This window comes from Lates calcarifer, linkage group LG12 (genome assembly GCF_001640805.2).
Source record: "Lates calcarifer isolate ASB-BC8 linkage group LG12, TLL_Latcal_v3, whole genome shotgun sequence".
In the NCBI taxonomy this organism is placed as follows: Eukaryota; Metazoa; Chordata; class Actinopteri; family Centropomidae; genus Lates; species Lates calcarifer.
In genome coordinates, this window is record NC_066844.1 from 18464342 (window position 1) to 18491955 (window position 27614).

The window sequence follows — 27614 nt, forward strand, 5'->3', positions numbered from 1 at the left end:
TTTACATGCATGACAAAGTAGAATGTGGGAATGTTTAAATTGATATATTAAGTTACACACACATTCAGTCTCTGCACAGGGTGACATGCTTTTGTGTATCCATTTGTGGAATATTGTGTCTGCTGCGGGTGTGGTTGGGTGTGCGATAAAGCCCGTGTGTGTTTGTGAGATAGAGAGAGAGAGAGAGAGAGAGAGAGAGCGAAGAAACTCTGAAAAGCCTCGAGGGGGATTTCCTCTGAAAGGGAAAGCTTTTCTCCTCCCCCCTTTCAGACACTCTTGCCTTCCCTCTCTCTCTCCCTCTCTCTCTCTCTCTCATCCCCAAAACACTCAAGAGTAGCCAGAGAAGCAAAAGAGAAGTGAAAGAGGAGGATCAACAGGCAGCTTGACAATTTGCTGCTTTCTGCGCTACACACTCAGACTTGTGGAAAGTCTGTGAAGCATGGAAATGACTTTGGTTACTTCTCGATCAAGGCAACTCACTGTCATGTGGATGTACTTCAGCCGCCTTCTGTTGTTGATGCACTGAACATGGCAAGTCTGTCAGCAAAGAGCCCGGAGAGGCAGCCCGGAGAGGATTATCAGGACCAAAAATGAAAAAACTTTCTGCCTGATAAGAGGAGAAACTCCTGCAAAGATGGTAAAGTAACAAGTAACAAGTTTTACTCCTGGCTGTCATTCTAGTCTGTTGTTGCTTTCTGCTTTAAGAGTTAAACTGCTCCACTGACCCACTAACTGAGAGTGTGAGTTTCTGGTTTGGACAAGTGACTTTGTTTCTCTCTGTGGCTTTGCCAATCATGCGTCACTTAAGTTTTAACAGGCATGATATATTGTAAGCCTAGTTCAGACCCAGAGCAAACAAAACAGAAATGTATTTTCCGATGCTTCTGTTTTCAGTTGCACGATACTGTGCACAGTACTGATGCTGATGTTCTTTGTTCTCTTTTTATGAAACCTTATCTTTGTGACACACAAAGGCAGCACAAAGCTAATGTCACCCAGTCTCTCCATACCTTTTTGTTATCCTGAGCAGTTTCACATCAACAGCCCACAGCATCTCAGGCTTTTTAAGAGCGTGAATGCTGACAAAGAGAAGAGAGAGTGTCAGAGAGAAGCACATTGTCTTTTGTTTTGCTCCTTGAAGTCCTTTGATTAGGACTTAATTGATGCGGATGGTACACATACTTCAGTGAGTGGAGAGTGTTTTGGCGTATAAATTATTTCACTGCTTTGCATGTGCACATAATGGGGAATTCTACAGTTCAGTTCAGTTCAGTGTTGCGGCTCTTTAAAAAGTTCAAACCACAGGGCTTTAACGACTGGAGAGGACTAGTCTAATCCCATAGTCACAACAGAAACTAATTAATGACAGTGAGTGAGCCGCAAGATGGGAACATGTTAGACTTTGACGACGGGTTTGTGGGAGGATGTGGCCTCTTTGAACTTTTATTTACTGGTTGTTGTTGCTGTGAAAATTGTTGAGTACTGGTAAATGCAGATAAAGATCATCATCAAGATTAATGTTAAACTAGACTGTCTAGAGGCACAATTGAACTACAGTATATTCATTGAATCTCCCCAATGTTCAGCTTTCTATTTATACATTGTACCTTTCTTCTTTATATGGGAAGCAGTCAGACCCATAATATCTGTCCTAGCGTGCCAGATAAATGGTAGCTTTACAGAGAGCAGGAAGGAAGGATGTTTAAAGAAGTCCAGACTTGGCAGCTCATCATGGTCACCACTGCACTTTGTCCTCCCTTCACATCCACTACAGGACTTGTTTGACCAGCTTTTACAGCCCCAGCTGTTTGTTTTACTTATTGCATGACTGATGTTGTCCTCCGTTACCATCCTCCAACTTACAGTCATGAGCCTGCGGAGTCTAAATTATTAGATTACTGCACTGTGCGTGACCAGGAGTCTCTATCTTGGGTAAACATTCAACAATAATACAAAATCCAGAGCGTGGGCATGCTGGTGTGCACTGTATTTGCATTTAGTTACTGTGTGACAGGGACAACCTAGAGTCATTCATTCACTAGCAAGGTCAAGCACTCTTCTTTTTTTCATTCAGTGTACAGTAAACATAGTGATCTGGTGCAGGTGAGATTTGCAGTTTTCATGTCTATTGCAGTATTCAAAGTTTATTCAAAGTTAATGCAAACCATCAAAGCCTGTCAGAGAGTTGCTCTTGGGTTTTGTGCGCTTGTCTTGCCAAAACATGTTTAGTATGAGCTTGGCAGATCTTTCACTGATTCACCCAAAATGGTAAAAAAGCCAACTGCCATAAGCAAAGTTTGTTTCTTTGACTAGGCTTTCCTTAATTTATAGCAATGAGACAGATCTTTTTAAACCAGCATTTGGTGGTTTGTGTGCTATTTGGTGGCAGCAAGCCAGAAACTCAAGGTTAACATATTATCAGCTTTTTTTATTTTGACACATAAAACAGGCAGAGTAACATTAACATTCATCAATTTGGTGAATGAATCTCTGTTTTTACCTCTGTTTTAGACTCCACCAGCTACTGAAACAAATACCAGGCTCTTTAGCTTCTACATTCAGCTAGTTGCTCATTTTAGCCTTCTTTCTGTCTTTGTTTTCTTTTTCTTTTTTACTGGGCAGGTTGAAGACAGTGGGTTTATAACAGTTTTTCTCTACATCTAGAAATGTTGCCAATGTGACCAGTGAGACTGAACTGTTTGCCCTGTAAAACCAAAACAACAGGCCAAAAGGTGCTAAAATGTCTGAGTGGGTGGTAATTGTCTGTGGTTTCATTTTTACAAGTGACCTCATTTCACATACACGTGGTCATTTGATCCATTGTTATGAAAATAATATTTGACAGCAAGGCACAGGTTCTAACAGAATATAATAAACCTGCTATATGTTATCATGAAGCTTTTCAAGTCAGCATCTTATCATACAGAGTGCATTTTTTTGCACTGTGTGCATGTACCATAGTCTATTACCTGTTTGAAACACTGTGGACATGCTATCCAGATTGGCTGATAGTACACACACTGACCTGGCTTTATAGGGTCACAGCTGTATATATCTCTCTCTCTTTAATAGTCATGAGATAGTCATCAGTACCTCCCTCCCCTGGCTGTAACAAGTCATCACATCTTTTCAATACTATGATCTGTGCTCCAGTTTGGCAAACAAATAATACTTCCTGCCCTCTGCTTCACTTGCTGTGATTTTGCCAAATCATTACAGATGCAGACAGAGAAAATCTAAACAATAAAACAATGTGATTTATAGAGAAAATGTGTATAATTGCAGACATCTGCTGCACTGAGCTGCATGAGCTGAATTATTTGTAATTTGCTTAAGTCAGCAAGTCAAGGTTCTGAGAGTTGTCATGGAGCTGTGAACCGTATTTTCAGTGTGTTTATTATCTATGTATCACAAAAGTGGGTCAAACTCAACAGAGGCTGTGCAGTGTATTTTCAAAACAGAGGCACTGCCAAGTGTTCAGGGGAAACGTCTGTGCAGCTATAGGCTGTCTGTGAGTCAGTTTTCAGAGTGCATTGTCTTTAGAAACTCAGTTACTGCAACATTTCCTTCCCAGACTCTGTTCGAATGTTGCTGTTGTTGTGGCCTCTTCTGGGAGGAAAAACAATTGTATTTTAGCTACTTCAGTGGAATATGTTTCTGCTTGCTTAAATTTAGAACCAGCTGAGCAACTTCAATCAAATCTGTGGAAGACAGAATGAGGTGGCACCCTGTGTGTCACTGCAACATTGTCATACAAGGTGCACATGGATTTAAGCTTCCAAAAATCTCTTATTTTCTGTCTTGCATTTTTACAAATGTAAGCTGTTGTGCACTTGTTTGGTTTTGGAAAATTCTGCATGGTTAAAGAATGAAGAGCAACAGATGTCAGTGTTTAGTACACTCCTTATAAACACGCTTGCATGCTGACCAACTAACAAATCCCTTGTGTTACGCTTTAATTGATTTCACAAGACCTTCTTTTACTTGTATTTTTAATGTTTTTCAATTTCTTGGCCATTTTAACATTATGAGTTGAACTATGGGAGCTATTACGGGGCGTTGCACTTTCCAAAAACAAAGCATTTAGAACTGTATTTTTGACAGTTTGCCAGAATGCAAGCTTTGGGAAATGATTCAGATCCTGGAGGCTTTGTTTTGTCGTGTTGTGAAGGGGCCATTATGAACTTTAGAAATGTGGAATGTTAGGTTTTGTTTTTAATATGCATCAGGACATTTCATCATTTAAGAGTTCTTAATGGCATACCCGTATTGAGCCCTGTACAAACACTGCTGTACTTCACTTCCAATAATCTTATCAGGCATTGGGCAATTTCTTTTACTTCACACCTGTCTGATCCTGTGGTGAATTCAAAAATATGCTGACCTGGCATAAGAAAATCAGTCTTAAGTGTTTAATGGCATCCAAACAGCATCCTCAGATCAGAGAATGATGCAGGCATTACTTTGTAAAGCACTGCTCTTAAATATTACATTTTATGACATGTGGTTGCCATGAATGGCAGCTGTGAGTCAGTGCCTGTGATTTCACAAGAGATGACAGCAGAGATTTATGTTGGATTCACAGACACTTGGTTCATTGTTTTACAAAGGCATATATTTCCAGAATAACTACAGCACTGTTGTGCTTAGACTTTCAGCTTCAGTGGTTGATTATTAGAAGACATTGTTCATTATTCACAGATTCTGAGTTGATTAGTGAGTCACCTGTAAACTATATCTGCAATGTGATAGAAAAAGACCAAACCAGACACCTGAAACATTATTTATATGCCCTCTTCACTTGACAAACATAGCTTGAGTTCCTCTGAACAACAAAATGAATGAATGAATAACAGGAACCCTGTCAGATTAGAGTTCTGCTGGCAAGCACTCACATTGTGTTTACTCCTGGCAGAAGTGACTCTAAGCAGTGATGTGGGAGTTTTGTCCCCTTTTTTTGTCTCCCCCCTTTTTTTTTTACTGGTTTAAAGGATTTAGAATGGTTTAGCTGAATGGAGTGCCCCTCTGCTGAGTTTAACAAGAGTGGATCTCACACAAAGACGGCACTGTCTAAACACTAAACAGGAGATACTGAATGTTAAAGGAGGAAAGGGAGGGAGGGAGTGGGAGTAACTGAGAGATACTGGTTACATGTTTTTGATTATGACTAAGACTAAGACTATGACTATGATCATGATTATGATTGTGATTGCTCCAAGATTCAAAATCTTCCCACTTTTAGGTGTTGTGTGAAACCAGTAATATTAAACTAAACACTGCAAATACATTTGTTGTAGCTTTTTAAAAACCACAAGTAAGAGACTAAAAAGAAGAAATCAACATATGGACACACGACTCACTAAAGATCTCTCCCTTTCTTCTTCCCATGATAGTATTTCTTGTGGTTAGGTGTCATATCTCATCAGGCCTGTGTGTCCACACTGGGACCGTCTTTTGTTATGCCTGAGCTGGTGGTGTGTTGTCTGAGGCTCTTGGACACATCTGCACGTCCATACATGCAGAACTGAGTCAGTATTCTGGATTTACCGGCAGGTCTTAACTCAACTGTCACTTCTGCTTATAGTTTTGGTTTTAGCCCCAGAGGGGGGAAATGACAGTCCATTTCTTATGAGAAGTTCAAGAAAAAGTGATGACCAGTCAAAAGAGAAGACATCAGCAAATCCTCTCAGCATGTAACATCAAGAGTTGCATCCATTTAGCTGAAGTTAATCTTCTTTACAAATGCATTCTGGTCACCTTATCTTCGCTAATCTTTTGACTCTTTGTGGCTGATGACACAGATACACACTGTGCATTACCCACCTTGACAGTTTGTTTATACTGTGGCTCAGATCTGACTGTCTTTGGCCAAAGCCTAAGGCAATACAGAAAAACTTGTAATTACCTGCTTAACACTCGACACTGCAAAACCTCCCAGTCCTTGCTAAATGGTGGACAAGACAAAGAGAGAATGAACCTTTGTAACAACTGGCTCTTGTCCACAGTTGCATGCCAATTCAGGTCAAACAATGATCTTTTTAAAGACTGAAGGTCTTTATAGAGTTAACATAGGCTACACTGGACAATAGCAGGCAGAGAGGGAATCCCCTTGTCTTGAATGTGTAGAAGAGGCGGCGGTGGAATGAGCTCGTCGGCTGGACCTAGATCAAGCTCCACAGTGTCTGCAGGCCAAGATAAAGGCTCAGGATTTAAGCTTAATTGAACGTTCCTCACTGGCTGATTCGCTTGGAAAAAGAAGCAGCGGCTCTACGCTTCTGTCAACATAAGGAAATGAATGCTAGATTCCATATGCTGATATAGAGTGAAAAATTGTGTTATCATAGTGATGTAGGGATGTGATTGTGTCTGGGTGCTCGCATGGGACTGAACAGTGCTGTTGACCAGAAGTTTATTGTAGTGGTAAGAAGCTGACACACTGCACTGCAGACAGAAAAAAAACAGCAGAGAGAGAGAGACTAAATACTAATGCCAGACACTATAGAAAAAGTCTTTGAATGTGATAATATTGATTTTAAAAAGTAGATTGCAGAGAACACGTCCACTACCATATGCAAAAATATGACATTTAGAAACCTTTATATGTTGCTGTGGTACAATAAACCACCTTAATGTTGTCACACTGATACTGTCATATTCATTTTTATGCTAGTAGATGATGATGCTCTTTTGATAGGCAACTTGGCTATGCATTTTCTGTAGTTTAACAGCTGTAATTTTGGTATGTTGATGATTACTATTTCTGCCCTTTTACAGATTTAACAAGTTTAGTATCTCAACTAGTGCCAATTAAAAGGAGGCCTTATTCTTGACTGCAGTCAAGTGGACACAGCATGAAAAGACCAGGAAAGTTCAGCATACATCTCAGAATTTCAGGTGTATTTCTGGCATTTACAGAGGGCATGATTTGGCAAACAAATATCTTTAAAAAAGTAATGATCAGGGGAATCAATAATGATCTTTAACATGCAGAATAATGAGAGAAATCAAAATCATGAGGACTAGAGAAGATGAATGATGATGATGTTTACTGTGTATGTTCTTAATGTACCAAATGCAGATACTGAATCCTGTATTGTCCAGAAAGGTTGTGGTCAAGGCCCATACACTTCATACAGATGTATTTTTACATCTTCTCTGAATTGTGCAAGTACTTAGCTAACATGTTTTAACCAGTGTGTGTATGGTCACAGGTCAAAAGGAATACATTTCCTTTTTTCTATGATTATGACAATCATTCTGAATATGGTTATGATTAAAGCCAAGAGTACCTATTCAGGACACAATTTAGCTTTGTTTCAGAAGAATTCATGCTGAACCTCTCGCAGTTCAGGCCTGTTTGGCATGTTGTCTGGCAGTTTATCAGATGTAATGAGATACAGGAGAACTCGCAACACCAGGAGCCACCCTCCCTGTCCTCAGTTCATTTGGCTGGCTAGCCAGTCTGAGCTGGGCCCAGCTGAGCTATGCTTAGTAAAATCTCAAGAGAGTCTCACTCTTATGAATATCACTAGCCAAACCACCCACGGAGAGGACCTCCAGTCAAAATGTCTTTGTTTTGAGAAGAAGTTTATCCAGGAACAAGCCTTTGTCATTTCAGCCAAAGTGTTAACAAAAGAGGCTTAAACCTCAAATGATTTTGGAGTTACATTTTAGTGATAAGTCACTAAAATTTTAAAATGTTAAGCGACAGGAGAGTGGACATGCTCTAATAAAATTTTGGAATCAGCAATGAAATCTACAAGTCTGAGCCACGGCACACATGCCAGGCTGTGCTGATTTAAATAAAACTTACATGCTGGGAAATTGAATTTCTCAGGCCAGTACAATAACTTCACAGCGCTGTATTTTATTAGATTCAACCTCAGGTTTACAGTTAGCTATGAGAAATACAGTAGAACCCAAAGTTGAATGGCTGCAGTCAGTCTATAACAGCTGTGATGCATTACTATTCAAGAGCCAGCCTCGAAGGTATTCTGTTGTCCATTTCCTAATCTATTGTGACAGATGTGCACAATCAGAAAAAGGAGGCATTCTTTTCTACTGAGGACATGAAATGTCTACAAGAGATACAGAGACTCAGAAATACTGTAAGTGGTCAAATACTGATGTTGACTTACATCCAGCATTAAGTGCTATATGAACATTAGCTTATTTCATAGACATTTCAGACACCTTTGGACAAAACCATCTTGTATCCAAATGTACAACACCAAAAATATAGCTAACTGTTACTGCAAAGGCTGAATGACTTACTTAAATATTCAGGGAATCATAAACGACAGTTTTTATAACCATTTCATGACCTTTGTTACCAATGTTTTATGTCCTCATTGCTCACATAAGTATTCATTAGCCAAACGCTCAGTACAGTCCCAGTGCTAACCAGTGTGAGGTCTTTGAAGCTGCTGCACTTGTGTTTACTCTGGGCCGGTTTCTGGTCCTGGTCAAGCCATCAAGCTAAATGAGGAAGGGGCTAAAAACAGAGTCCTTTGTGGGGGCTGGAGATTTACACAGCAGGGTAGTGTGAACTGATTGTATGAATAGCATGCCTGCTGTGGTTAGCATCTAAGACCTGTCAAGGTCCAAAAAAAGTGTCAAGTCCTTATTTTCAGCTCAACATAAATATTATTACTTTTCTTTTCATTGCAAAGAGATATTTATTTTATTATATGTGAATAAAAGAACAGAAGTGCTAAATGAGACAAACTAAAACAAATCTTAATATAGAAAAAGTACCAGCCATATAACACAATCAAATAAAAGAACAGTATTGCTCAACATAGTGATAAAATGCTTGGTTGTTTTACTATTCTATGTTGACAGCCCTAACATCTTAAAACATGACCACTGACCACTTCAGACTTTTTCTTGCACTTGGGCTGGTTCATCCATGATGCTTTAAAGATGCCTTGTTTTCATCTGTATTTAGCTAGACTTTATCCATAACTGGTGTCAGTAGCTTATCCACTGCAGACATTCTGATGGTTACCAAAAGCAGATTGGTACATGCAGTCAACACCAGCACCAAGCATGCCCCTTGACAGAAAAGTAGTGTCATTTTACACAGTTGCATCTTGGGTATGTGTGATGAAACCATATGCTTCTTTGTCTGCTTTCTTCTTCATGTCACTTTGAATAAGATCAGATGCTGACCCTGGTCTGCAACAAATATACCATCTCAAATGAAGTGTATCCTGGCCAGACATGAAACAAGTTGCATATACTCATGCAGGACAGACTTAATCATCTCCAGACACAGTTGAAAGGCTTTTGATTAGGCTCAGACATACCCCCCTTGAAATATAACAGTTTTTAATTTACGTCAAAGTCTTATGTTGAGTTGATGGACTTCTTCATCATGATTTTCATGAATCTGATCTTTTGCAGCAGGTTTCAGTTCGTTTGAGGTGATGTTTCTGTGTAATTCACTGATCCAAAATTGTAGAGAAGCATAAAAAGCATATCACAGTTTCTTTTTGTTCCTGATTCTAAAACCAAAAACTCCAGGCAGACACGGTAAGGAGTAAAAGGCTAAGAAAAAATATCTGTCCTGTCATTTTTTATTTGCAGAGCATTTGTTTTCAACATATCTCCTACTTGCACAGTGTGGATCAGAATGAGAAGCCATGGCTGACCAGAGCTGAAACACAAAGACAAGCACATTGCATATTGTCTAAAACTTGCATTAATCACAAATGACCAAAGTATGGGTATTAAAGGTGACATAAACATCAAAAGCAGGCCATGACTGGACCCCTTTTAAGGGTAGGTGATGTGATTCCATAACCACTAACCACAGGGATATTTTATGTAATTTTTTTCAAACTGCATTCCTCCAACTCTGACCAAATGAATTTCACATGAATTTTCCAGTCATAATAGATTGTTGCCAGTTTGTTTCACCTTTTCACAAGCATATACATATTTCCAGTCAAATAAAAAAATTAATGTGGCTGGAAATGATAATTGCAGATGTCCATCAAGTCATAAAATGAAAATGGCTATTCACCAGGATTTAGGATTTAATTATGTGAGACTATATAATCTCGAATGAAAGATTTATTTTGCCTAAATTAAATACTTGTTATTCATGTGCCTTGGTTGAAAGGTCAATAAAATGCTCATTTGAAAAGAATGTGCAGATCACACCACTCCTTTATTTATGCACTGACACTGATTGTTCTGTTAGGCCTTCATTATATGCACAGCAGCTGTATTCTTGTGGTCTTTGAATGTAAATGTTTTTCAATTCAACTGATTTATTTCTCAGGAACAGTTTGTAGTTAAGTTTTTAATATTTTGTTGTTGCTGGTATTCTTGAGATAGGTTCTGGAGAAAACTTAAACCAGAGTCTCACAGTACATGTACTATCCTTCAAGACTGCAAAAACCTCATCTCACTGACCTCCATCTTTTCTTGTCCTCTAGAACCCAGAATCTCTGGACTCATCTATTCAGAGTGCCCTCTCGGCCCTCTTCCCGCCTTTTGAGGCAACTGCACCTATAGTCCTCAGCCAGCTGTTTCGCACCATTGAGGAGCGTTACCACGGTGATGCATTGCAGTGCCTGCTAGATTTCCTCATCCCCTCCAAACACCTGTTGGAGAGTGTCCAACAGGCAGCTTGTGTGAGTATCACACATCTGCATTTATTCCTCCTCTCCACTTCACTGCATGTGCACACCTTTTATAATTCTATAAAGTGTACTAATTTCAATACTAATTGGAATACTACTAATAATTAATAGTAATAATAATAATAATTAATAGTACTAATTTTACTAATTTCAGTGACTTACATTTCCTTCCAATAAATGTTCATAAAGTCCAATAAGAATTCATAGAAAAAAGATGCTCCTCATTATTACAGAACTTGCCTGAAAATCATCACATTCTGAAGTTTTCTTCAATATCAATGTAATCCAGTGATAACTGGCAACACGCCCATGGTTACATTACAAAAATAAGCAGCTAAGAGTTAATTCTGCAAACTTTTAATGGTGCCAGTTAAAATACAAATGCATACAAATTTACACAAAAAACAGGGCTCAAGTTATAGTCCTTAGCATATCTCACTAAGCCCTGAAATTATAGGAATTGCCAAAATGTATCCTCTCACTTATATGAAAGTAAGACTAAAAATAAGCACAGGCGTGACAAAACAAATAATTATTGACTTTTTTCATGTTGCACAATTAATATTTTTTTAAATTACAGAGGCACAGAATGTCCCATTAATATTGTTCTTGTATTCCTGGAACACTGACGCTCTCTCTATCTATTCATATACAGTTTATACATTCCATACATAATGTTTATAAACCATGATGGATTTATAAATCTCAGACTAACTAATGTATACTGTTAGACCAGTGTTTGTCACATGACTCAGTTTGGTTACACCATCATGTTGGCAGAAAAAGCGTAAGCAAAAATGAATGGTACAGATTTTTTCAAGGTGTTAAAATTCACTTAACACTTTAAATCTGCGGAAATTGAAAAATGTATTGCAAAACTTGATAGATTAAACATTACTGACCCTTACAACACCCTCTGTGTGCTGTGTTGAGACTGCTGGAGTGGACAATGTTCTAGACCTGCAGTGTCCACAAATCTACAATTACCTGATCAACTTTCCATCATCAAACAAGTTAGCCACGCAAAATCCATGCCACAGTGCATAGGTATAAAATGCCTCTTATGAAAATATAACACTTAGGAATTGTGATATTAAAGTTAGGAAGCACTAGATTCTGTATCTGATATGATCACTACATAAGCGGAATCCATTGCCTGCAGGTTCCCATTGCTCCGTTTTCTCCTCCTCGCTTCGTTTTATGGTAGTAATCCATTACTATCGTCTTTCAGGATCTTAAGTAATCCAGTAAAATGCTCCCCCCTTTGCTTATCCCCAACTATTGTGGCATCCCAGGGCACGACAGCTATCCACCACAACATCAGGCAAAGAGACAAGTTAACTGCTAGCACAGGTTTGCCTGGCAGTAATTTGTACAGCATGTGCTCTCCTGCTCATATAGCAGTATTTTGATTTAGACTGCTGCATGCTGGGATTGCGTGGTGTTAACTACTGGAGCTCATACCAGAGAAATGCATGTGAGATAACACAGCTCTTCATGTACGATATGCATTAAATATGCTTGAAATCATGAATATTTCAAATCATACTGGTTATAAATTCAGTTTAACAGCATATTCTGACAAACAATTTACTGCTGATGGCTAAGATTGTAGAGGGCAAGAAAGGTACATAGAAATACAGTTAAAAAATATGTAAGTTAAACACTAAAAACTGCATTGCATAGCAGAAATTAAGACAAAATTACACTGAAATAATCATGTAATTTTTTTCTAGGCTGGATACTCTGATGTGGTTTTCCGCTGTGAGGGCTGGCCTCTATGTCTCCACGACAAAACAGTCATCCAGTTAGCACCTGTAAACCCTTTGCTGCTGCGTCCTGGAGACTTCTATCTACAGGTGGAACCTTTTGGGGACCAAGCAGCTCGTATTGTCCTAAAAAGTCTTCTGGAAGAGGGCTGTCGAGAAGTGGAGGAGACTCCCGTGCCTGAAACTTCATACCCCTGCATCTTTACTGAAGACTGGTTGCAGGATATCAATGAAGGACGCCATGGAACCCCTCTGTCACGTTGCTTGCTTTGCACAGATCAAGGAGTAATAAAGTTACCCTGGGCCAAAATAGCTATCCCAGAGTTTTTGGACAAACCTAAGATCATGCCCACTTATCGGGAAGCTCCTCCTGAGCCAAAGCAGATCTCAATTCCCTCCCATTTTAACTCCTGCACCCTACCAATGGAAGCCATGATTCTTCCTGCAAAAGACAGGATGTCAGCATCTTTGAAACCTGCAGACTGTTCTTCCAAACTTGTCAAAATGGAGCATGACAGACACACACCCAAATCATGCTCCAAACCTTTAATCAGACCTGTGGGTTGGGTTTCTCCTAATACCTGGGACAGTCGTAACTATCGGGAGATTGAGGGTGATTATGTAGACCTGGTGGATGTCGCCAAAGGGAAGGACTTAGTGGATAAACAGAGAGACAGCAATCCAAATCCACCCAATTCAGCTTTGTTCAAACCTGTCAGACCACCTCCACCTGTGCCACTTGGGCACAGTGTTCCCTGTGGACACACCCTTCAGTATGCAGAGGAGCCTTGTACCCCATGCAGCCAGAGAAAGCTGGGGCAGGAGCTCTCTGATCAAGACTTCAAGTGCCGGTACAGAGAATCTTACCTGGCAGCACTGAGGAACCCTGTCACTTTCGAGAGGGGGAGTGTAGACCTCTTGTCTGCCCTGGAGGAGGTTGGCCTTTGTGAAGAGGGGGAGGTAAGACCCAAGGGTACGATTGAAACTCCAAGAGATGAACTTGGAAGAATTTGTAACCACTCTAAAGAGGCTGTGATTCGTCATGAGCTCTGCCAGTACAAACACTGCTGTGAACCGACACCAGAAAACTTTGTGTCTCACCTTAAAGACCTTCCTACAAGTTCTGAATCTGAAAACCTTATGAAGGAATCACCCATAATTTTAAAATCAACCCCTGGTTTGAGCCATAGTCAGAGAGTTCAGACAAAACTTATTTCCCACCCGTTGGGACATAATTCTGGTGTCCATCCAGGATCAGATGTGTTTTTGGAGACCCATGATGGCGACATGAAACCACAGCATAAGATGGAGGTTGTAAAACCATCAGGGAAACACAAAGTTAAGCTGAGGTCTCTGTCCACAGTGTCAGAGACGCCTAAAGGGAGTCCTCTTCTCTATAAACTCAACCACAGGAGCCACAGTGATATCTGCCCTGAAACAATCTCCAGCATAATCCAGTGTAAGAAAGGTGAACTGTTGGATCAGGTGACTCCGAAGCTGGAAAGACTGGCTGGAAAGTGTCTGGTAAAAAAAGGTGAGCTGAGTCAGCAAATTAACATTGACTCTTCAGACTTCTTTTTTGATAGAATGTTTAATTTTATAGTTTTTCTTTTTAACCCTGGCCCACACACACAGTTTGTACATTGTTATCATTGCACACAGATCCATTTATTATGATTTCTTGCTCAATGCTTAAAGGGCCACTGAGCAATCAGACCAAACAGACTGATTGAAACTCAACTGTGACCTTGTATTCTTGAGGGATTGTGCTCCACTGAGGGTCATGGTTCATAAAGGCTCTTTAGAAAGAAGGTTCAAAGGTCAAAGATCAGGCTTGAGTATGATCTTCCTCCAGGGATTCTCCCACTGCTGTCTGGGTTCTTTGGCAGTACTGCTGCATTCACGTCATTCCCATTACAGAGGGAGTGAACGGAAATAGCACACTACAGCCCCAATGAAAGAGAGGGCATGATACCACTGGGTAAAAAGAAAGAGCAGAGCATTCCTCTAATGTAGAGTAAAAGCATAACATGCAAGAAGGAGGTTTCTGTGTCCCCTGCTCCAGCTGGCATCCACCCTCATGCCCTCAGAGGGGCATGTTGAGATCTTGACTGGAGACATGCTTGTCATGGACTATTAACGTAGCAATGAGAGAGAGCACAGGCGAGGCTTTGTTGGCTCCAAGGAGGGGCCAGTTAGGATGTCTGAAATCAAAGCCAGGCTTAATAGCCAGGATACCGCAGTGTTTTGTTACAGAGTTACCATGTCCAATGTTAAAATTCTGTCTGCACACAGCTGTGCAGCTGTGTAGGGTAGGTCCATGTTGATAGAGGGCTATTAAGAGTTATGGCCGAAGAAATGAATGATTACTGTTAGCATGAAAGGGCAAATGTCACTGGACAGGGTATAAAATTGGTGGTTCACAAGAAATCTTAGCACTGTCTTGGAAGAATGCTCTTGACAAAAACAGTCTGAAATCAAGTGACGCAAAACAGAATACACAGAGACTTTTTCTTGTAATGTTCCAATGAGATTTGGATTTTTTAGGTTTTCTTTGTTTCTTGAAAACATATTTGTGTCTACTGACAGACTCAAGCAGGAGTGAAACTTCCTCCACCACAGATGGAACTGACTCCAGACTTCACAACTCATCCTCTCCACAAGTTCAACATCCTTGCGCAAATTCTGACACTCTTCAGTCTCCACAAACAGAAGAATCAAGCTTCAGAAAAATCAGTGGACTGCTTGAATTAGCCATTATTTGTTTGCCAGGTACTTTGCACTGATCAACTGGCAATCTCATGACACTGCATTGAATGTTATTATTGTGATGGCACTTGTCATAAAAAAAAAAAAAACCTGACTTTGACTCATGTGAGTCTCATATGACTGTTATGTGACCTGTGACTTCAGCAGCTCTAACGTGACACCAAGGTGTGAACAACAAGATGTTGAAATGACTGGGAGTCCCAGCCGATCACTAGAACTCACAAGACCTCTTACATGAGTGTCAAAAAATCTTCAAGATCAAACATCAAATGATATACATTAGACATTCTGATGATTCGTAATCCTCATAGTATTTATCAAGCTAATTCAGTGCACAACCTAACAAAACAGTCAATGTGTCATCAATTGTTTTAGTGTGCAAGTGGACTTTAATTGCAACAGTTATATGTTACTAACTTATCTGCCATGCTTGTCTCCAGGCAGCAAGGACAGGACAGGCAGAGCAGTTGTGGAGGTTCATGGTGACAGGAAGGAGTGGACATCGCCACTTGTATCAGCTCAGAATGTGTGCGAATTGCTACTCTACCTGCACTCCATACCAAGGTACTGGCCTGTATCAGTCTAAATCATGTTTGAAAGAAAGCTTGACCCATGCCCATTACTGGATAGTGATTTCCACACTGGCCTAGCAGAAATTTGTTATAGTTGGCGTACTGGGGAGCTCCTAGTGTGGGGGTATGTAATAAGAGGTCTGACCACGAGAGGGCAGCAGAGCATAATTTAAAATGCATTTTCTGAGGTCAAAGCAGACTATGTGGTGTGCTCTCACATCCAAAACTAAGAGATTCCTGGTGTCTCATCCCTCGAATAGTCCCTTTTTTTACAACCAATAGAACAAAAAATATACAGAAACACAACTTTATTAATCATTCTGGCCTATCAAGTACTGCCTTTAGATCAGCTCTCAGTAACACTGACCTGTGCTGACCCTCCTCACCCTCAAAGGTCTACAAGTGAACACTAGCAGTGTTATTTGTTTACATTGGGTTTAATGGAGTCTTTGAACTTCAGAAAGCCATTGTACCAGATAGCTTTCCTCTCTTCCCTGGTAAAGAGCCCTACTGCAACAGTCTCTAGCCAGGCTGGCTGCCAACTGTCTGGTATGCAGCACTTTGCTAGAATTAGCAGCCATGTCTGATGTAGGTCCACACAACCGTAACCCAAGAAGAGGGCATTAAGAGGTGTGCATGGGAATGTGTAAAAGAAATGGAATAGGATATGTGAAGAGGTGTGTGTGTGTATGTGTGGATGTCAGAGAGCGAGAAATACAGATTTGAAAAGTGAAATAAAATAACTCAACCATAAAAGCCCCTAAATAACGCAATTCAGATAAAATCAAATAAAGACCACTGATGAGGATGTGATGGCATGAACACATCCCTATGCGCCCTGACTTGAATTTATGTTTTCTTAGGAAAGATGTTCGAGAGCTGGGAATGACGTTGGTCATCAATGCCAGGAAGAAACCTCCTCCACCTCACCTCTACAAAGCCCTGCTCATGGCCCAGGTTAAAGAAACACACCTGCATACACATGCCAAAGTGAACAATCATTCATAATACATGTTGTCAGCAGAACCTACTTGAGTTAAGTCATAATGCATGACAGTCTTCTCTAATTTTTTGTCTTTAATTTATTGACTACCAACGGCAGGAGCAAGCTCTTCATGCTGTGCACAGTATTGTGATGCTGATGGACAAAGACACTTGTCCACGCCCTGAAAAACAGCCTGGGCTTCAGGTCAGAAATTAATACAACTTTTTTATTTTGGTTGGATCTAACACCAAAGATGAGTGCTACTTTTCTGTTCCTTCCTGTCTTTGTCTGTTAGATGGACATGGTGACTTCTATGAAAGCCCTAAACAAGACAGTTGAGGCTTCCCAGCTGACATCTGACCTGGGCGGTACCTTTCCCTACAGCCATACGGACTGGCTGCAGTTCCATCAGGTACTGAATACTCATTACGTGTCTACAGAACCGCTGCAGGTATGGTGTCACACCCCATAGTCACTTTGATAAGCAGTGGAGTTTCCTGTAAATTCAAAGGAGTTTACTGTTCAGCCACAGTTCACCCACTGGGAATAACTTGTTATCCACACACTCACACCAAACATTCCTAATCTCTGTTGTCTTTGGGAGTGAGGCTAGGGTCACGAAGGGAAAGTAAATGGTCTTATCTGAATGATAAATCTGACCGCTTATTACAGTATAAATTACTGAGGGGGTAGGTATTTTATACTAGTCATTGCAACACTGATCAGTACACGACTCCCACTTAAAGTCCACCATGTGCTCCTCCACATTTGTTAAATAAGCTTTGTTAACCACTATTACTACTACCAGAAGCTGGTAGTGTGTTATGTTTATAACACTATTCCAACATAAATTAATGAGAATGGACAAAAGAAGAGTGAATGTGTTTTAAGATGGGAGTTTAAAACTACACAACTGGCTATTCTATCTCTAGGCAGCTTACCAGTAATGGTTCATAATTGTATACATATGTTAATATAATGCCACAATAGAATGTTTTTTAAAACGTTTTTAAACAAACAGTGTTAGGTAAAGTTCATGTTTTGTTTTTTGTTTTTTCATGAGGGTATTAAACTGGTAGTCATAGCTAAGCAGCTTCTGCCACAGCTAGCAGCACACTGTGGGCAGTCTCCTGTGTTTGTAGAGAGCTTCAGCTAATTAGCACAGCTCAGTACATCTATATGAGGCCTCAGGGTGGTACTGCCTGTGGTGCTCTCTGTAGGCAGCTGATGGCAGATGTGTAGTTTCTCTCCTCCAGAAAGCTCCTGTTTTCATTACAGTGCAACATATGTTAGTTAAGCTCCGCTAAGTTTGAATGATCTAATTCATTTCAGAAACTAGTTTCCTTCATGACTGACCTGCGGGGGGCCGACAGCTTGTTGCAGAAGGCCATCAAAAAAGTTGATGGGAGCAGAAAGATAGACACTGCCCAGGTAAAATGCACACGCTCATACTCTGATATAATATATTTATTTTGGACAGGTACATAAATGTTGACTTTGCCTGTGCTACAGGATGTGCAGCAATGCATTCAGGAACAGAGGGCTTCAATGAAAGAGGTGCTAGAGGACACTCGACTGGTCACTCTGCAAAGAGAAGGAGGAGCTGTACTGGCCAGGATGAGGAGAGAAGAGTTCAGATTTCCACAGTCTGAAGACTACAGGTATCAGATGATGATATCTACTCACGTTCTGCCTATAGTACACACTGAGAGACACATTCACATTGTGACAGCATTGCTCAAATTTTATGGAACTTTTTACTCCTCTACATTTAGTTCACACTTTACAAATGAACAGCTTTGCACACCCACACAGGTGTTCTCAATAATTTTGGCTGACAAGAGCTTTGCACCAAACGTCACTAGATTTTATGCTATGTACTGATAAGAATGATGGAGGTTGTCCTGGTCGAACAAAACTAACAGATGGGGAAAGGAGACATAAATCAGGCCCAGTTTTAATTAGGCAACATGTGATGTGTTACTACTGATTTCACAACCTCTCTACCTCAGCCACCTACAATATTAAAATGCTTTCCATAATTTAATGAATCACTTGTTGCATCACTATTGGGGCCCTGTTTGCATAATGAATACTTTGACATTTCACACTCTTTCCTGATAAGATTTATTCATTAATTTTTCTTAAGTCATATTTGAATACAGGATTTTTACTTACATTTTTACACTGTGGTATTGTTACTTATTAAAGTAATTATGTGAAGACCTCCTGCAACACTGTATAAAATATCTATTTCACAGCTGTGTTTTAAATCACAGTTGAAGCTATCTTTCAAATATAGTACCTCATGGATAGTACTTAATTTTGAATTAATTTGCCAACTGCAAATCAACAGCCAACTAATACTATTGCCATATGTTTGGGTTGAAACATGAATTTTAATATTAAGTCAAGTATTCATTCCTATTTCCTATATTTGCAAAACATTCACAGCATAATAGAGACACACATTAAGTGATTATGCACTCCATCCTACAGCCTTAAATAACTGTTTTATAATTGTTTAAATAACATATTCAGCTATTGGGCAAAAAAACTAAAATCGTGATGACATATAATTGTTTCTGATGCCATTCTTATTAAACGGTAGAGCATTTACAACCAGTAATACACTTGAAATACAAATGATACATTACAATGTACTGCAAGTGGGGTGCTGTTGATAATATTTGTCTCTTCTTCCCTGCAGAGATGCTTTGGAGTCAGTAACAAGTCTGTACAACCAGGTGGAAGAGAAGCTCCACATGCTGGTGATGAGATCAAATGAGTCTCTGCAGCACCTGGAGTTCCTCTTCAGGCTCAGAGAGATGGAGGCTAAAATCAGCACGGTACTACCAGCTCTTTCACCCTGACAAAATCTAAATTATGTATTGACAGCTAAAATTTTTTTACTCATTGTAGATAGAGATATGAAAACTGGTCTCCTCCTGTCCATTCTTTCATTAATGTGACATAATACTCCCCTCACGGTTTGCCAAACTATAAAACAACATTGTGTAATTCTGCATTACGTCTTGCAGACTGGGACCTGGTTTAATACAGAAGGCGAACAGAGACTGAAGGACTCTTACACAACAGAGGATACCCTGGTGTGCACTGAAAAGGCTTTGCAGCACTTTGAGCAGTTTCTCGCTCAGTCTAAGGTATTAATTCAATATATCAAAAGGGATTTAAAAATAAGAAAAGTTATCCTTATTTGGCTTCCTGTTTTTCCATTCACATACCAGTGTTTTTTGTGATTCTCTCAAAGCTGAAATATTTAAAGGACTGCAGGAATAACCATAAATAATAGATTAAGAACTTGCAGACAGGGAGTTCCACTTGACATCTCATCATTTATCTCAGGAGAAACAACAGTACGCACTGACCCTAGTGATGGAAGCAGAGGGAATTGTTGGCGGCAGTGACGCTAGTCCTGCAACAGAAATTTTTCGTACCCTCGTCAGCACTTTCAAGTCCAACGTGGATGGTTTTATGTTGCGGGCCGAAAAGAGGCACAAAGAACTGGACACTCTGGTGTATGTGTACCGCTTCTGTGATCAGGTTTGTGTGTTTTTTTAATTGCTCCACTTGACATTTGTAATTTAAAACTCCACTCTTTCTGTCTTCATTTGCCCTTTGTCTGCATATTTCTAACTGATTTGTGTTAACCTTTAAATCTAAAATGCTGAATTCACTTTTCTTTCTCTTTCTCTCTCTCACTCTCTCCAGGCGTCTCTTTTGGCCAATGAATGCAGTCATTTTTTGGAGCAGGTAGAGCAGGGGTGTTACTCAGCTCAGACCCTAAGCACACTCCAGATGTATGAAGAGAGATTAGGTGGCGAATTCTCCACCCAGCACTTCCAGGGAATGAAAGTTAAGGCCTGCGGTGTGGGATCATGGGCCTCTGGGGTGATGAAGGTGTGGAATGCAGCCTTGGTCCAGTGCCAAGAAGTCAAGCAATGTTTTGAGGACAGGCAGAAGAAGAAAGGAGTAGATAAGAACCAGATCCAGGAGACCACAGCTGCAAACTCTCAGGGGGAAGATGGAGGCATGGAGAGGAAAGAGAAAAGGAGTGACGTACGGGAGGATGAGCGCTCCCTGACACCGCAGCCAACCTCTCCTACAGCGGTAGTCGATATCTCAGAAAATGCAAGAGACAGCACCGCTGCTGCATGTTTCCAGCACCATTTAAAACCTGACTTGAAAGGGTGTGAGGGAGGAGAATCCCAAGCACAGGAATTACCTGATGCAACAGTTAAAAATGAGAAAAACGGTTTAAAAACCAAGTGGAAGCCAAGGGAGTACCACAGCGAGGCAGATCTGAGGAGCGCAGACTCTACCGAAGTGGGTGATAATTTTCCATTGCACAAAGCCTTGGGTCGGTCCCTAAGCGACGGATCACGCGTTAGCTCACATTTACCGGGCATCTCTAGCTTTTCACCTTTGAATGTCAGACACAAACACTGTCAGAGCAGGATGCAGCCACTGGAACCAAATCTGCAGCCTGTCCAAAATCTGCCCATTTCCCATGACGAGAGTTTACGGTCAGGAAACTCGAGCTGCAAGTCGAAAAGAGACAGTAATGAAGAGGAGGGAGAGGGATGCAACGGTCACCACCCAGAGCCCCAAAGATTTAAGGACCCCAGAGACATTACTCACACCAACAGAAAACAATGGCAGCAATGTTTTGTAAGTAATGCCTCCCTCCTCCAGCTGTAATCTAAAGCTCAGTGAGATGCTGTCCAGATGTTAAAAATGATATACATACACTCATGAATGGCACAATTGTTCAACAGTTAAACGCTGATGTCAGATAAAATATTCTTTTCTACCCACAGATAAATAAAGTAAACCTAAGTATGATCCCACGATCACCTGGATTTAGCGATGAGCTTTAATGAAATGAGCGATTTTACATTTTCATTTCCTATATGTGGAACAGGAAACTGCGGAGGATAATGGAGGAGCTGCTGTCCACAGAGAGAGAGTACGTGAAGGCTCTGGGTTACGTCCGAGAACACTACTTCCCTGAGCTGGAGAGGGCTGATGTCCCACAGGACCTCAGGGGCCAGAGGGGGAGTATCTTCGGTAACTTAGAAAAACTCCACGACTTCCACCGACATCATTTCCTTGATGAGTTGGAGAGCTGTGAGAACGAACCCCTCAGAGTGGGACGCTGCTTCCTACGACATGTAGGTGCTTCGTGTGCCATTAAGACAGTTTTGGAAATGAATTCTAGTTTGCTCTGAGAGTGTGATTCACCTGGTTTATCCAAATTTTTATTTTCTTATTTTGAACCTAATTTTAGATCTTGATTTGAATGTATTATAAATACACATACCTCATCTCAAACCTATGTGAATGCTATTTCCATGATAGAACCAGGTTTTGGCAGATGTGAGTCTGTGTAATGTCAAGTAGTAGCCCATGGTTTCCTGTTTTGAACCAAAACTGATAAAATTCTGTGTAATCAATTGGTAACAAAAGCTCTTCCAGATGTGTCCTGACGATAAATTGATACTATGTCTTTAGCTTCCAGGAATCTTTTTTTTCAGCAGCTAGAATGTTGATACCACACATTCATTGGAAATAAGGAGTGTGTATCAGCTTACACAGCCCTCGAATGGGATATTACGCCTGCATTTCAGTGTGACAAACACATGCACTTTACTGGTGATGATAGTGATGATAATGATGAATAATGATGGTCTTTATTCATTCCTTTTATTTTAGAGAGAGAGCTTTGCTTTGTATGCCCTTTACAGCAAGAACAAACCCCAGTCAGATATTCTTCTCATCAACCATGGACAGGCTTTTTTCAAGGTGAGGACCACTGTGAGCTTGCCTTTGCTCTTCATTCTCTCTTTCCTCTGCTAAAACTACATTGTGATTTTTTTTTTAAAGATGAGAGAGAGAATGCTGTATTTTAATAAGACTAAGACAGCCATGCAGCTCTGGAAGGCTGTGCTTTGAGCTAAGTGCTAAAATCAACAGGTACCAAAATTTTTCTGATGAAAGCTTCTGGCCCAGTAATTGCTTGGGTCCTCAGCCCAAGGCTGGCCCGTGTATTTCCACATCTGGGCTGATTTCGGGTGTTATCCTCCAGTGTTTTTTAACAACCAGTGAAATTTTCTCTGTATGCGCCAGCTGACAGTCGTCATGCTATATGTGGGCCAGGCTTGAGCCAACCAAAGTACTGGACAAGTTGAAATTTTGACCTGATGTTACTGGAAGATGAAAAGGGAACTTCATTGTGGTGCTAGAGGAGATATCAAGGATATATGAATATGGATATCTGTACAAAATTTCATGGATCCATGAACAAACAGACATCACTATCCCTTGAGCCTCACTAATTAGCATGGCTAATAAAGAGAAATTACCAAATAATAATGTTTAGTCAGACACAGTATTTCCTTCTTTTAACATTAGGCTGTTCTCCAGCTCATCTTTAACATTATCCTCATACTGTATCTTTACCAGTACATCTCTAGTACTGCTGCAGGTTCACTGACTGCTCTGTCTCCTCTCCTCAAACACCAGCAAAAACAGCTGAGGCTAGGGGACAAAATGGACCTGTGGTCGTACCTGCTGAAGCCTGTGCAGCGCATCAGTAAGTACAGCCTGCTGCTGCAGGACATGATGAAAGAGTGTGGTCCAGGACAAACCAGAGAGATGGCTGAGGTCAAAGCTGCCCTAGAGGTCATCCACTTCCAGCTCCGCCATGGCAACAACTTGCTGGCCATGGATGCCATCCACAACTGTGATGTAAGTTTTGTGTCATTTTGTAAATCCAGATATCAGGCAAGATTATTAGAAAGGTTACACTATATACAGCACACACATATCACAGATATAATGTGATAAGGAGACTGTGATAAGACTTATCACTCTCTAATCCATCACTGAATAACATCACTGGAAAAAAGGCAATGCTTGAAAGAGGAGAAGGGAAACAGGTACAGGCATGACTATGGCATCCATCCATAAGGGATGATGTGTAGTGAGCTTGAGGGGAAGTATTCGTAGAAATGTTTATCAATCAAATGTTGAAATCATCCAACAATTGGGATGAGATCAGCTAGATGAACTAGAGCATGTAGTTTTCCACTGAATCACTAATTGTTCTGTTTCCTCACTGTGAAAACTGCAAATGTATTATTGCGGACTACAGTACACGACCACAGTATATCGGTCTCAGCATGTTCTCCTTTTGTGTACTGCAGGTTAATCTGAAGGAACAAGGGCAGCTGATACGCCAAGATGAATTCTTGGTAACATTCAGAAAGAAAAAATGTTTCCGCCACATCTTCCTTTTTCAAGAGCTTATCCTCTTTAGCAAGACACGGAAGACGGATGTTGGAAATGACACATACATCTACAAACAGTCATTCAAGGTACAGATAGTGTATGAACACACACACACACTTCACACACTTTTGAGGAAGTTCAAATGTATTAATGTGTACCAGTAAATGCAGCAATGACAGCAATGTAAGGCCTTGGTACTATCACTACTTCCTCTTTACATGTAACATGTCAGCACAAGGCCTACAGAGTCATGTTACATTGTTTACACTTACTATTGTCATAACTTGAAAAAAATTCCACACCACTTATGTGCAGAGGATGACTAGATATGAAAACAACATATGCAACCATACTTTTAAACAAAATCTGAATAAAAGAATATATTCATTATAGAAAAAATTGTAGCATTATTTTGCCGAAAATGGAGAAGCAGTTATTTCATTTTTAAGTGTATTGCTGCTGAATCAGTTGTCACTGAATAACTTGATTAATTAACTAGAACACCAATCTGGGCATAAAACCTTTTAAGACCATGACCCCAAGACCCCTAACCCTAACCCTAACCCATAAGCTTCAAATTGTAACCTCATACAAAATAGCCAAGAGCCAACCATTACCACCCAGTCAAATTGACTGTACTGTACTCCAGATGACTGGTCTGCCTGTCCTCATAAGCTTCACTCTTTGCCTATCACTTAGAGTTTACTTCAGTCTCCTTTCCAGCAGTTTAGCAGGCCCTCTGACACATTACCTCTCCCTCCACAAACCCAATTACAATAGCCTGTGTTTTGGCAAACTTGCAAAACTGCTTACCTGCTTTGACACTACAGTCTGTCTTTGTTTGTATTTAGACATCAGACATAGGCATGACCCAAAACAGCGGAGACAGTGGCCTGTGTTTTGAGATCTGGTTCAGGAAGAGGAAAACCCAGGACACATACATACTCCAAGCAGTTAGCCGTGAGGTCAAGGAGGCTTGGACCAAAGACCTGGAGCGGATCCTTTGGGAGCAGGCAGTACACAACAGAGGTACCAAGAAGCACCTAGTGACATTGATATTTCAGTTATCAATATCTTTTCAATGTGTAGTCACTGCTTGAGATTGCTCCAAAGTCTTAAGTTTGAAGTATTTTAAACAAATGACTTAATGTCACCTGTTTTTTAGAGGTCCGTATGCAGGAGAGAGTGTTCATGGGTATTGGAAACAAGCCTTTCATGGACATCCAACCCAGTGAAGCAGCGATCAGTGACAGAGCCGTCAACTATGTACTGATGGGAAGAAGTAAGCAAATCAATAAGTAACACAGATTTACTCAGTCAGTCATTGCTTTCATTTAAGTCAGTAGGTATTGTGAAAGATGTCAATCTCTCTTTAGATACGACTTGTCTCCCTTCATCTGCTAAAACTTATTCACCTTTAGTCTCCGCAGAAAACAGGGTGCTGTCCACTGTGGGATCATGTGGGGCACAGGTAAGGCTCCCAGGGGTGAGGCCAAAATCTGTTGGTTCAGGAAGCAGTTTATCTTCCTCCTCTTCCTCTGGAGGTTGTTCCCTGTCCCCTGAGGGATACCGGTGTGGGCTAAAGCGGAGGCCAGTTGTGGGGGTGCTCGCAGGATATGTATCATCCCCTGGAGCTCTGGAGGAGGATGACCTGGACCATGAGAGTGGGAGTCATAACTTACTATGTATGTGGCAATTTGGACAATGTACAACTATGGAGATTTATTGATTGATTTGCTGATTGATTGACTGTATTTTAATCCATAACTATCAGTCCATCCATCTCTTCACATATGCATCTGTCATGTGTATAATCAAGTCTTGTCTATGTTACAGTGGACAGCTCTGAGTCGTCAGGAGAGAGTGTAAGCGGCTTCAGCAGTTGCAGTCACAGCTACCGCTCTGCTGTTGGAGGAGAGGTGGAGGATACCTCCTCTGTCTGTGCCTCCGTAATCACTGTTAAAGAGGCTGTGGTTGCTGATCGAGCTGAAGCTCCGGCAGCTTTCCACAAAGTAAACGCTCTGGCAGGATCCCCAGACAAAACCCAACCACCACTTCCACCAAAGCCCAAACCCAAACCACAATACCAGGCCAAGGATCTCCCCTGTGGCAAGGTGCAGTACAAATCTCCTAACCAATAATCAATTTTTTATACTAGTGCAGTGCCCATCAAGCAAGAGCATGACTTGGGTTGTGTCTCACTTCAAGAGAGACACACAGACAGACAAGAGATTCCATTAATCGTTAGATGGTTAAAGGCATTACAAATGCAGAGCACCTAATGCAACCTGAGGCAAATTACTCACAGATTCATTAATCACTTACTTAGTAATCAATCTCTGCATGCTACAGGTGTATTTTTCTCATGTCAGCTATTAATTCTTTTTGTGATTTATATTAGATCAATAATGTTTTTATGAATCTCTCAGGTTCAGAACACTTGTGTTGGAAAAACCACAGAGGTTTGACCTGTGAGAGATGGTACAAGGTGAGAGCAATTTTAAACCACCTGTCTTTCTTTACCTTGTACATGCAATTTAAGTATTTTTAACAATTAATTATTATATGTATATCAATAATAAAGTGCTACAATGAGGAAAATTTACTTAAAAGATTGTTTTTTTCTACAGACCTGGTGGCAAACCCAGAAAAGCTGAGAGAAGTCTGCTAATATCTGCGTGGAAGAGGAAACTATTTAAACAGACAATCTTTATATAGTCTGTTACTGTAATCCATTACCATTCTGCAAATACATCTTTTTACTCTCACCACTAAAAATAAAGGTCAGAAAAATGTCTATAAATGTACTATATTCTGAATATGAACAGTGACACATTCTGAAATACATACTCTACCTGATGTAGCTTTGCATAGTGTATTTTAAATCAGTTTAGTTTCATAGTTCATTCAGAGGATCATAGAGTTGCTACAGTCTTTGTATCTGAGCTTACACGTCATTTATAACAAAATGCTAAACTATACTGTAGTTTGAAAACATGGCCAAGTTTTTGTGGTGAAATAAAAAATCGGAACATGTTGTCATCTCTTTATGTCCTACAGTAAATGTATTACCGTTTGTACAGATGTATCAAACTTAATTTCTTATTTCCTCTGAGAATAAAACAGTCATGGTGTTTTTTCTTTTAATTAACAGTTTTGTATAAACTCATATGTTACTGCTATGAAGATACTGATATGTAACAGTTGTATGGCTTTCTATTTGAAATACAGAATATTTTCAGTAATAACGTATTCTTGCTCTTATCTGGTTTTATTTGTATCTTTGCATTGTTTTTGTAATAAACCTAACCAACAGCATTTATAGCCAGATTGAATTTCTAAACATGAATATTGGCTAATATTTTTTCTATATTCTGCATTTGCACAATAGTTCAGTTTCTTGCACAAATGTCAGTTGCAGCTCAAATATAGTTCAGAAATGATATAATACACATGTAACCATTAGAATATCATACCATGTCAACCATGTTTTCTATTTCTATCAAATAAAATAAAATGTCTTAGCCACCAAGTGGTATTTAAAAGGAAA

General features: G+C 40.2%; 1 protein-coding gene across 1 annotated transcript; it reads left to right on the forward strand.

The window, feature by feature from the left end:
* The first annotated feature begins 242 nt into the window (after positions 1-242).
* LOC108884034 (uncharacterized) lies at positions 243-27614 on the forward strand. Its single transcript, XM_018677649.2, has 24 exons — positions 243-637; positions 10449-10646; positions 12392-13958; positions 15014-15196; positions 15634-15757; positions 16629-16722; positions 16868-16954; positions 17046-17162; positions 18083-18181; positions 18263-18411; positions 19461-19599; positions 19792-19914; positions 20117-20314; positions 20483-21297; positions 21696-21945; positions 22487-22576; positions 23297-23521; positions 23980-24150; positions 24916-25093; positions 25230-25346; positions 25486-25749; positions 25901-26178; positions 26494-26552; positions 26695-27614. Exons 1-23 carry the CDS (start codon positions 635-637, stop codon positions 26530-26532), a joined length of 5508 nt encoding a protein of 1835 aa, XP_018533165.1. The 5' UTR covers positions 243-634; the 3' UTR covers positions 26533-26552; positions 26695-27614.